The sequence below is a fragment of the Juglans regia genome, chromosome 4, assembly GCF_001411555.2.
Source record: "Juglans regia cultivar Chandler chromosome 4, Walnut 2.0, whole genome shotgun sequence".
Taxonomy (NCBI): Eukaryota; Viridiplantae; Streptophyta; class Magnoliopsida; order Fagales; family Juglandaceae; genus Juglans; species Juglans regia.
The window spans coordinates 17,785,641-17,796,790 of record NC_049904.1 but is presented as its reverse complement, the minus strand read 5'-3'; the positions used below and the strand labels follow the sequence as shown (position 1 = coordinate 17,796,790).

The following is an 11,150-nucleotide window of genomic DNA, read 5'->3' as shown; positions in this document are numbered from 1 at the left end:
GAGTAGGAGCCTAAAAAGGAAGAAAAAAAAATTCTATATGTTAGAAAATGGTGAAAATATCAGATTCATCTCCAGCATTTTATTATTATTATTATTATTATTGAAAATCTTCCCCTTTTTCATTTTCTTTTATCTGTTTCTGCTTTTAAGATAGAATTTTTCTCCAAATAACTTATTTATATGAATCTCATAATTTATTTTTCATTAATATTTCTTTATAAGATCTTTAAGAAATTAAAACATGCTATTCACTGATCAGTGATAATATTACTCCTCCTAGGCTTCTATTATCCATTATCATTTCATTAACTATTAATATATTATTAAATAATTAGTTTATTATTTTTTAATTATTTACCAAATATTTCATCACTCAAAAATTTATACAAAAATGATAGTTAAAAGAATAACAAATAATATTTTTTTTTTACTGATTTTACTTTATTTTATATTGGGTTGAAAAAATAATAGTAAAATTATATCACCACTTAAATAATAATAAATTGTATTAATATTCTTTATAATTGATGTAGCAAGTGTTGATATTATACGTAAATTACTTTCGAAGGAAAAAACTGAAAGAAAAAAAATAAAGAGAGAGAAAAGTTACTGCCCTGCACCACGCAAGGGCAGTTTCGGCCTTTCATTTCAGGCATAGTTTATATATTTTTTTTACCATTATTTTAATAAATATAAACTCTAAAAGAAAAGGAAAAAGGTTGTTTTTTCTAAATAAAAAAATAAAAATAAAATTGCTTTATATATCTATATTTAAAATTTTAAAATTTTATTTTTTTAATATTCTTTTAATATCCATTACACAATTTTATTAATAGTTAATTTCTTAATTATTAAATAAAAAAATTAAAAATTAAAAAATAAAAAAATAAAATAGTAAAAATTTATTTGAATAGTAGGACGAGAGATGAGATGAAATAGTTTTAAATAAGTTAAATAAAATATTATTAGAATATTATTTTTTAATATTATTATTTTAAAATTAAAAAAAATTAAATTATATAAAAATTTAAAAAAATTATAATAATAAGATATATTTATAATATTTATAATAATTATATATATATATATAATTAATATATATATTTATTTGGCGATATTTTCCCACTGGGTTTTGGGTTATATATAATGCCGCCAATGGTAAGCAATCTGGAACTCATTCCTCTGGTCTCTCAGCATTCTCATTTCTTCCGCATCAATACTCTGTTTTTGGTTGGTGAATCTCTCTCTCACGCTCTTTGCACTTTGCCACCTTCGTTGTTGGATGAAGAGAGAGAGAACGAGCGAGCATTTACGTTCAAAGACCCAGAGTATTCGACTAGAAAGATAAGATACAGATACCGGATTTCCTTTCCTTTTCATCCTCAACCCATTTCATTGACGTGGTTTTTTTGAGTACCACAGCATAACAAAGGTTCCCACCATTTTCCTCTTCCTTGTTCTTGAGCAAAATAGTTGTCGCTGATGCTAAATGCCTGCTCTGTTCTGTTCTATTTCTCTCATTCTGTCTGTTTACCAGATATAGGTGTCGACTAAAACAAGGTAAGAAAACGGAAAATGAAGTACGTGTTGGTGACGGGTGGAGTAGTTAGCGGTCTCGGGAAGGGGGTCACCGCCAGTAGCATTGGTCTGCTTCTCAAGGCCTGTGGACTGCGCGTTACTTCCATCAAAATTGGTCTCTGTTTCTTCTTTGATTGATTTTTGTTCTTCTTCTTCTTTATCGCTGCTGCTTTTATTTCCTTTTCGTAGTTTTTTAGTTGAAGAACAAGTCAGCTATGTATGCCTTTTGTTTTCTCAGCTGCAAGATGGATATATTCTTCCGCTTCCCCCCCCCTCTCTCGTTCTTTTTTTGTTTTTCCTTCGAAAAAATAGTTCTGTTTTGAAGCTTTATCGCCACATTTTTTTTTTTTAAACTTTTGGATTCAACTCAATTTTTCGTGCTTAAAATCTTTCTCAGAGGTTCTAAGTTTTAAATTATTTCCCTTTGGGAAGCAGATACTAAATTTAAAATGGATATTATCTTAGACTCACAAATCTGTCTTATAAGCATGTCAAAATACCATTTAAATTTTCACTTGTTTTGCTTTCTGGGCTCCTCTAACGAGAGCTAAAATTTGCAATATCACGCAAATACGTCAGTTTTGTGTCACAATTTTGGGCATATTTTTTCTCTCTCAACTCTTGATATGACTGCCATGTTTTGTTCTCTATTCAACGTTTTAATATAGTCCTTGGCTCCCTTTTTCAGATCCTTACTTGAACACCGATGCTGGAACAATGTCCCCTTTTGAGCACGGGGAAGTTTTCGTGTTAGACGATGGCGGTGAGGTATAAAAACTCTCTTTTCTGTGTTCATTATATTCTAATTTTACTGTATATTTGCTTTGTAAACGCTATTTTCCTTCTTGCTTCAACTCTCTGACGGGGTCTACTAATTCGTCGGCGTTTAGCCCCTCTATGGTCTAAACGGATAGTATGATGAAGTTGTTAATGCTGTTAAAACCAGGCATATGGTAGGCTATTTGGGTGTTCGTCCACATCGTACTGCACTTCATCGGATCAATTTCTTGTTCTGTTTTTTACTGACCGCAATGACATATAAAATGAGGGCCATCAACTGTTAGGCTATTATATTTCTTTGGCACAAATAATATGTAAAGCTACCCATGTTAAAAATAGAACAGAAATGTAAATCAGTGCTCATGGTTTTGGAGAACATGGGAGATTGATCGAAATTGACTGTAACAGTATGAAACACGACTTTCTTTTGTGTTCAAAGGTGGACCTGGACCTTGGAAATTATGAGCGGTTCCTCGATATCAAGCTGACTCGTGATAATAATATCACTACTGGAAAGATTTACCAGGCAAGTTAGTCAAACGGCACATTTCCGTATGTACATCATATGTTTCCTAACTGAAGATTATTATATGTTTCATTAAAACCCAGTCACTGAAGTTAATAGTTATCTTTTCTTCTTTTATGGCAGTCCGTTATTGATAAGGAGAGAAGGGGAGATTATCTGGGGAAAACTGTGCAGGTGTTTTTCCCTGCTATAAATCCATGTTCTTTTATTCGATTATTCTTAAATTGGGTATATTTGTATGGCCCTAAGCCTGTTTATATTCTTTTGTTCTGTAGGTTGTCCCTCACATCACAGATGCCATTCAAGAGTGGATTGAGCGTGTGTCAATGATACCAGTCGATGGGAAGGCAGGTCCAGCTGATGTTTGTGTCATAGAATTGGGTGGAACTATAGGTATAACAACAATGTTCTTGACCTGTGGAAGCACATGTGGGTTCTATGTTTTTCAAGGGTTATAACAACTTGCCTCGATGCAGGAGATATTGAATCCATGCCATTTATTGAGGCTTTGGGGCAATTCTCTTACCGTGTAGGTAAGGACATTGTCTATGCAGCTTCATATGACACAAGTGTCACACCTTATTTTTTGTATCTTATAATTAATTTTTTTTTTTTTGTGCATGAATTCTTCTCATTTTAGGGACTGGAAACTTTTGTTTGATACACGTCAGCCTTGTGCCCATTTTAAATGTTGTTGGTGAACAGGTGACTTCTTAGATATTCCCCGCACATCTTCTATGCAAAATTTTTCTAGCATCTATGTACATATCTCTCTCATTATATTAGAACAATTTAATAATGCGGTGAATCTGTTGTTCAGAAAACAAAACCAACCCAGCACAGTGTTCGGGGACTAAGAGGCCTGGGTTTGACGCCACATATCTTAGCTTGTCGCAGTACAACGGTCTCCCCCTCTCTCTTTGCTTTCCTCTTGTTCATGTGCCTGTGCTTAGGTGCACGCACGCAGACACACAAGCACTTTATGCTTTTGTTTTTACTTTATTGGATTTGCTTAAGGTAGTAAATTTAATGTGTTGACAGGCACTTGACCAGCAAGTAAAAGTGAAACTCTCTCAGTTTTGCCATGTTGCGGTAATTTTACAAGAACCAAATTTTGATGTGCATATAATTGAGATGCATGCTTACCTGCTTTGCGAGATTCTCTTTATTGAAACTCCATGTTTTACAGGAAGAAAACATCATCACTCTCTATGATGTACCAAACATCTGGCACATTCCTTTGCTTTTAAGAGTAAGTAGTTCTTGGGCGATTCTTGGAATGTGGCTGCTGAATATTTAATTACCATTACTCACAAATAGTGTGTGGGTATGCTCTTTATTCTCAAATAGGATCAGAAGGCCCATGAAGCAATCTTGAAAGTGCTGAACCTGCTGGGGTTTGTCTGATGATCTCAGCTCTTTATAATTCTGTTAACTTTGGCCTGGAATTTACAGGCATGTGCATCACATAAAATCATTTTCAGTATCCTTACGCAATATTTCCATTATGGCAGTGAAGCAAAAGAGCCTGCACTCGAGGAATGGACTTCTAGGGCTGCAATCTGTGACAAGTTGCATGAGCCGGTGGGTCTACCCAGCAATTTGAGAAATTCAGAATCTTGTTTTGCTTCTAATTGCTGTCAGAACTTATATATGTCAATCTAATTGACAGGTCCATATTGCCATGGTTGGAAAGTATACAGGCCTTTCCGATTCCTACCTCTCTGTACTGAAGGTGCAATTTTCTGTTACTTCTTAACTCGGAATCATTTTATTTTCAGCTGGGAATTTAATTCTCTTATGGTATAATCATTGGAGATGTTGCTAAACACATTTGTAGGATGTATTTTCTATGTGGTTTCCCTTGATTTTAACTACACCTTACACATGCTTCCACTCAGTTTTTTAATTATGTATCTTGCTAAATAAATATTTATTAGTAGATAATAATGATAAGAATTTTCAACACATGAACCATATGGCTCAAAACTTGGACTTATACAGTAGATAAGATGATTATTTCAATCTATGCCGGCATTGTTGTGGTTTGTTTATCATGGGACTTAGGATTCCTTATCATCTGCAGCATCCAAACCGCTCTACTTTTCTGTAAGTCAGTTGTCTTGGCAATTTTAGATCCATTTTTAGCACCCATTATGTGTTCCAGTAGGTTAAAAGGTCAGATACACAGCTGATTCCTTTGCCGACAGAATTTAGCCACCGATTGTTTTATTCTTGTTTCTGCTGAATTTTTTTAAAAACAAAAATAATTTAATTATCTTTCTTTGTATTCATACTGAAGAAGCTAGAACACGTTTCGTTTTGCTGGTTTACCTACTCATCTGAATTAAAATCTTCAAGATCTCACTGCAGAGAGTTGTGTGAAACGAAAATGCATTATGCATGTAATTTCTCTCTCTCTCTCTCTCTCTCTCTCTCCATATATATATATAATTAAAGTTCATTTCCATTAGATATGACATACAGATTGGTGTAGCTTGAGTGGATATATAAGCATATAGTTTCTGTCTATATTTGATGTAATCTGTCTACAGGCTCTTGTGCATGCTTCTGTTTTTCATCGAAAGAAACTCGTTGTAGATTGGGTTCCTGCTTCCCACCTTGAAGAAGCAACAGCAAAAGAGGTTAAATAAGAAGTTTTAATGCTCATATTGTATATCTTTGTTAAGTAATACCTCATCTTACAAACATGTAACTTAATTCTTATTGCAGAATCCAGATGCTTATAAAGCTGCTTGGACGTTGTTGAAGGTTGGTTTTTTTTTTCAATGGTCTTGGATTTGCCAGCTGATACTGCTATTTAAATATGTTCTGGGTGTCTCCTTTCTTGAGTTGTGGTAACTTTCTCTATTTGGTCTCTGACTAGTCTTCATCTTTAGGGTGCGCATGGTGTTCTTGTTCCCGGAGGTTTTGGTGACAGAGGAGTGCAAGGGAAAATTCTTGCTGCAAAATATGCTCGAGAAAAAAGAGTTCCGTTTCTTGGCATTTGTCTAGGAATGCAAATTGCTGTCATTGAGTTTGCACGATCTGTTCTTGGTCTGAAAGACGCTAACAGCACTGAATTTGATCCAGATACCAGGAATCCCTGTGTTATATTTATGCCTGAGGTTATATTCTGTGCCTTTTGAGTTCCATTGGGTGATGGAAATTGTGTTTCCAATCCATTCTTAGTATTGAGCTAAGAAGGGAAAATGTTAAGTGTGTGTGTGTGAGAGAGAGAGAGAGAGAGAGAGAGAGGGATGAAAGCCTTCATTTTCCCCTCCAATTTTCAAGTTGGCTATTAAACTAGCGACGAAGCATGCGATATATGTATTTAAAAGAAGTCCATTTCTGATATATGTACCATAAGCAGGGCTCAAAAACACATATGGGGGGCACCATGCGTCTTGGATTAAGGAGGACATATTTCCAGGTTATGGACTGCAAATCTGCAAGACTGTAAGTATTGCTTTACAAAGTGGTATTACATGTGTATACAGGAAGTCAACAAGTAATCAGACTTTGTGGAGCTAAGTTGACAATCAGAAGATAATCTAGTATAATGTTGACTCCGTGTTCAGACGGATGTTAGTAATAAAATGTTAATGAAATATTTTTTCTTTTCAAAAGTGTTTGCGTAGATTATATATTACATAAAAAAAGATTTATCTATTCAAACTGTAGGGTCTTGACTCAAAGAAAAATTTTATTTTTAGGGCTATAAGCCTATAACACAAAAAAACGAAGAAAAACTCCAAATAATAAGAGGAGCTGTCACTGAATTTGGATTTGTGGTTCGTGTGTCCTAAATTTATCACTTATGTAACTCTGCTGTAAATGTCATGTATAGATTTATTAGTTCTGAATTAATTGTGAATGTGTAGTAGTTTGCTGATGAGATATATCAGGTTGGCTAACCTTTCATTCTATGCATTCTTAGATATGGAAGTAGAAGCTTCATTGATGAAAGACATCGGCATAGATACGAGGTCTGTATGATCAACATGAGTTTAATTTCTTTTATCAAGCTACTTTGGCAGGGGGATAATTCTTTATCATGCAGGTCAATCCTGATATGGTAGAACGCCTTGAAAAAGCTGGCCTCTCTTTTGCCGGCAAAGATGAAACTGGTCAACGCATGGAGGTATACTCATCAGCCCAAAGCATTGAGACTTTAGTGATCTGTACATAGTGGTTGCAAAGTATTAACATCTGGAATGAATGCTGATGTTACAGATTATCGAGCTACCTAGTCATCCATACTTCATTGGGGTGCAATTTCATCCTGAATTCAAATCAAGGCCAGAAAATCCTTCTCCTTTATTTTTAGGTACCTGTCTCGCCTTTTTTGATATACCCACTCAATGTTGTTCAATCGTAGATGTTTTACCAGAATCAGTTACTGTTCTATTCATCTGCCATGTACACACTGCATCACATGCATGCCGTTTTTGGTTGCGTTTCGTGATAGTTGCTATTGTTGCTACTAGTTCATTTATTTAGGATTGTGTTTAGGCTACAATAGAATTTACTGAGGCCAATAAGGCTATGTTATGATCTAATACTTTCTGGTTTGCTTGGTCAAAATAAAAGCCTCAGCTTGATCTTACCCTGGTATACCTTGTCAAATTCCGTGGTCCAAATACATAAACATGGATGTGTTTTGCATTTAAGAGGAAAAAGTGAAAAACACCTGCACGAGTCTACATATTTTTACACAATGAGAACATTTTACAAATATATCAAAGTTTCTGACAGGTAAAGATACTCTGCTATCTTATTAAAAAAAAAAAAAAGAGACTCATACATTATAAACCTAGTTTGAAAGTTATGAAGGTATACCAATAATTCAGCTGTATATCATGTTCAGATCCTAGGATAAAAACGTGGCACAATGGCCAGAGCATCTATTTCATTTGATCTAATACCACTGCAAAGTATTTGCGTCCTGAATGAGTTACCACTTTCAGTTTGAAAAAGAATGTAATAAAGGAGCATATAAGGACATATCTCAGCAAATCAGTTGATAATTGAGGATGTCTCACTCTTGATTTGATGGACACATGTAACAGGAATTTATTTGGTAAGTCTTGCCAAAATGTGTCCAACAGAGTAGTATTGATATCAGCAAATATGGGTCAGTTTATTAATAATGAGCAGATTCTCATCCCAGAGTACAATTAAATAATAGATTTAGAATCTTCATGTTGTCAGAACTCGACTACTTTTAGGCGTATATATTTTTATTGTTTTTCTGTTTTTGGTCTTACTGATATTTTCATGTATGTGGTAAATATACACAAGTTAAAATACTTAAGATGCATGTTTATATAATACAAATCTCAAAACACAAGGAAACAAAACCATGCTTGCCAGCTGGTTTTGTGGAATTTGCCAGGCAATCAGAAAATTCTATCTCTTAAGGGAGCACTCTTATATCAGCACCCGATATATGGGACCAGTTCGAAGAAGGATTTGCTCCACTCTATACAGCTTTATACTGAAGGATTGCATTGTTAACAACCTGAGTTTAGTATTTTATTGTGGGAGTTAGTCTACTTGAAGTATATACTGCTTGTTTCGACTTCTCCCCCCATATACAAATGAGATCCTCAATAATACAATACAAAATAAATTAATATTTGGAACTGCAATTTGTAATTGGTAATATCACTATAGCTCGAATTTGAAACTACTTATCATTTCACTATGGCCAACCTTATGCCTAACCAGCCTGCTTTAAGGTATTATTGGATGAGCATGTTTTGGATCAACGGGTATAGAATTTGTGAACCCAATTTACAGCTATTCTGACAAATAGAACATCCTCTTCAGTTGTGAAAGATATTTGTCATTTATGTCAAGTCTGATGATTCCTTGTGCCATCTTTTACGTTTGATATAGACGTCAAATATGCTAGTGAGGATATTAAAATTTATAGATAAAAATATGTTAATTTATGTAGTGACTATTAAAAAAACTGAAAAAGTATAAACTGAATGCTTTTCATGATAAATGTTCTTTTAGGTTTGTGCCTGAAATATTATTTACTATCTAAATATAAATACAGCTAAGAACACATTCTTCACTAATTTCAGCGAAATATAGATGATCTTTGTGTTAAGAGCAGGCTTTTGATATCAATTTGAACATAAAAATAATTTCATCATTCTTTATGAGAACAAGGGAGATTCATCAATATTAATGTTATGCGGATTGTCATTGCTTTTCTCTTTTAACACTGCTTTGGCTTATGATCATGTATTCATTTACTAATTAAGGAGGGCTGCAATTTCTTTTTTCTGCTAAAGAAGTCCTCCGGCTGTTGGTTTTTAATTCGGATCAAAGTTTTGTGACCTGGAGGGTTCAAGTTTGTGTAATAGGAATGGAAGGAGGTTTTGGGGTTTGTCGGAGGGTTCCCTGCTGCTTGATATTAATTTCCATTTAATTATTTAATTACATTACTTAATGATGAACCTAACCGAATTTTTGATATGCTAATACATATTCCCCTTTTTGCACCAAAAGTCTGAAAAGGTAACTTTCAAATCTCATCGTTCTCCTGTCATATATAGGACTTATAGCAGCATCAGCAGCATGTGGGGAATCGGATGTTGTCCTACAAGGATATGGGAGCCAAAGGATTGTCCCAAATGGAGTTGGAAATGATACCTCAAAACTCAAAGTTTACCAAAATGGAAGTCCAACTAAGCCCACGATTGCATTGCCTGATGAGGATTCCAAGGCTGGCTTACAAGGATATGGGAGCCAAGGGAATGTCCCAAATGGAGTTGGGAATGATACCACAAAAGTCAAAGTGTACCAAAATGGAAGTGCAACTAAGCCCACCATTGCATTGCCTGATGAGGAGACAGACGATGTCTTACAAGTATATGGGAGCCAAAGGAATGTCCCAAATGGAGTTGGGAATGATACATCAAAAGTCAAAGTTTACCAAAATGGAAGTGCAACTAAGCCCACCATTGCATTGCCTGATGAGGAGATAGATGATGTCTTACAAGTATATGGGAGCCAAAGGAATGTCCCAAATGGAGTTGGGAATGATACATCAAAAGTCAAAGTTTACCAAAATGGAAGTGCAACTAAGCCCACCATTGCATTGCCTGGTGAGGAGACAGATGATGTCTTACAAGTATATGGGAGCCAAAGGAATGATACATCAAAAGTCAAAGTTTACCAAAATGGAAGTGCAACTAAGCCCACCATTGCATTGCCTGATGAGGAGACAGATGATGTCTTACAAGTATATGGGAGCCAAAGGAATGTCCCAAATGGAGTTGGGAATGATACCTCAAAAGTCAAAATTTACCAAAATGGAAGTGCAACTAAGTCCACCATTGGATTGCCTGATGGTGTTTATAGCAATTGCAATGGGATCTACTTGTGAAGATTGTTGCTCTGCCTTATGTTATGGGACCTGTTTTTTTGGTGGTCTGCTTTGGCAGTTGGGGGGGGAGTGTTAGGTAGACTTTTAGGTTTGGTATATGTACAGTTATTTTGGGTATTGGTAGATATAGCTATATCTAAAACACTATTAGGACAGAGTTGGATCCTCCCGGTCTTTTAAACGGGCTAGCTTGTTAAATTAACAGTTGAATTGCATTGAGAAGGTATTTGCAGGGTGTTCCTTTTTTATTCCACCTTGTTTTGGTGAATTTAGTGAATCCTTGCTATGTATGGATGTACTTACTCATGCGGTTTGTACTCTGTATACATTGTAAACTCTGTGCAAGGGCAGCAATTCCATTTCCTGAAAGAAAGCATCCCTTTTGAAATTGGACCATCTCATGCGTTTTTTCATGGTTTCTTTTTACTCAAGTATTGCCATAATCCCTCTTTTAATGCTGTCTATAAGCAGTGTGAACACAACAGTAAATCCAGGGGAGTCCATATACTGTAAATGGTGTTTAGATAAAAAAAAAAAATTGTAGGGAATCCCCACAATCACTCAACCATTGTCATAGGTGCGGTCAATTCCTCTTGTATTAAATCATTAATGCTGCTCAAAATGTTATATTTGTGACCCATTTTACTTAAGGCCTCGTTTGGATACACTTCTCAATCCATCTCATCTCATTTCTTTCCTAAATATTACTCAAATACAAACCATTTTCATTTTCAAATCTTCAACTTTTTTACCTAATCATTACCTAATCATTATAAATTTTTCAAACTTTCAAACAAAACACAAAAAATAATTTAATTTTTTCAAATCTGAAAATAAATATAATATTAAAAAAATAAT

General features: G+C 34.7%; 1 protein-coding gene across 3 annotated transcripts; it reads left to right on the top strand.

The window, feature by feature from the left end:
* The first annotated feature begins 1,171 nt into the window (after positions 1-1,171).
* On the top strand, positions 1,172-10,710 carry LOC109009054 (CTP synthase-like). Of its 3 annotated transcripts, XM_035689580.1 has the most exons (23): positions 1,172-1,432; positions 1,538-1,693; positions 2,267-2,346; positions 2,798-2,884; positions 3,008-3,058; positions 3,160-3,277; positions 3,361-3,417; positions 3,525-3,589; positions 3,705-3,788; positions 3,926-3,976; positions 4,074-4,136; positions 4,235-4,281; positions 4,399-4,468; positions 4,557-4,619; positions 5,440-5,529; positions 5,618-5,656; positions 5,785-6,012; positions 6,258-6,343; positions 6,825-6,873; positions 6,948-7,028; positions 7,121-7,214; positions 9,460-9,820; positions 10,064-10,710. In XM_035689580.1, exons 2-23 carry the CDS (start codon positions 1,576-1,578, stop codon positions 10,290-10,292), a joined length of 2,211 nt encoding a protein of 736 aa, XP_035545473.1. In that variant the 5' UTR covers positions 1,172-1,432; positions 1,538-1,575; the 3' UTR covers positions 10,293-10,710. The 3 variants fall into 3 exon arrangements, with proteins under 3 accessions (XP_035545473.1, XP_018844934.2, XP_018844937.1); XM_018989389.2 differs by having other exon boundaries at positions 9,460-10,705; XM_018989392.2 differs by lacking the exon at positions 10,064-10,710 and having other exon boundaries at positions 8,261-9,542.
* Positions 10,711-11,150: the final 440 nt, after the last annotated feature.

Coding starts and splice junctions, on each gene's coding strand:
- LOC109009054 (XM_018989389.2), top strand. CDS start 1,576: ATGAAGTACGTGTTGGTGACGGGTGGAGTAGTTAGCGGTCTCGGGAAG. Junction 3,418..3,524: donor GCAATTCTCTTACCGTGTAG/GTAAGGACATTG, acceptor TTCTCATTTTAG/GGACTGGAAACTTTTGTTTG. Junction 6,874..6,947: donor GACATCGGCATAGATACGAG/GTCTGTATGATC, acceptor TTTATCATGCAG/GTCAATCCTGATATGGTAGA.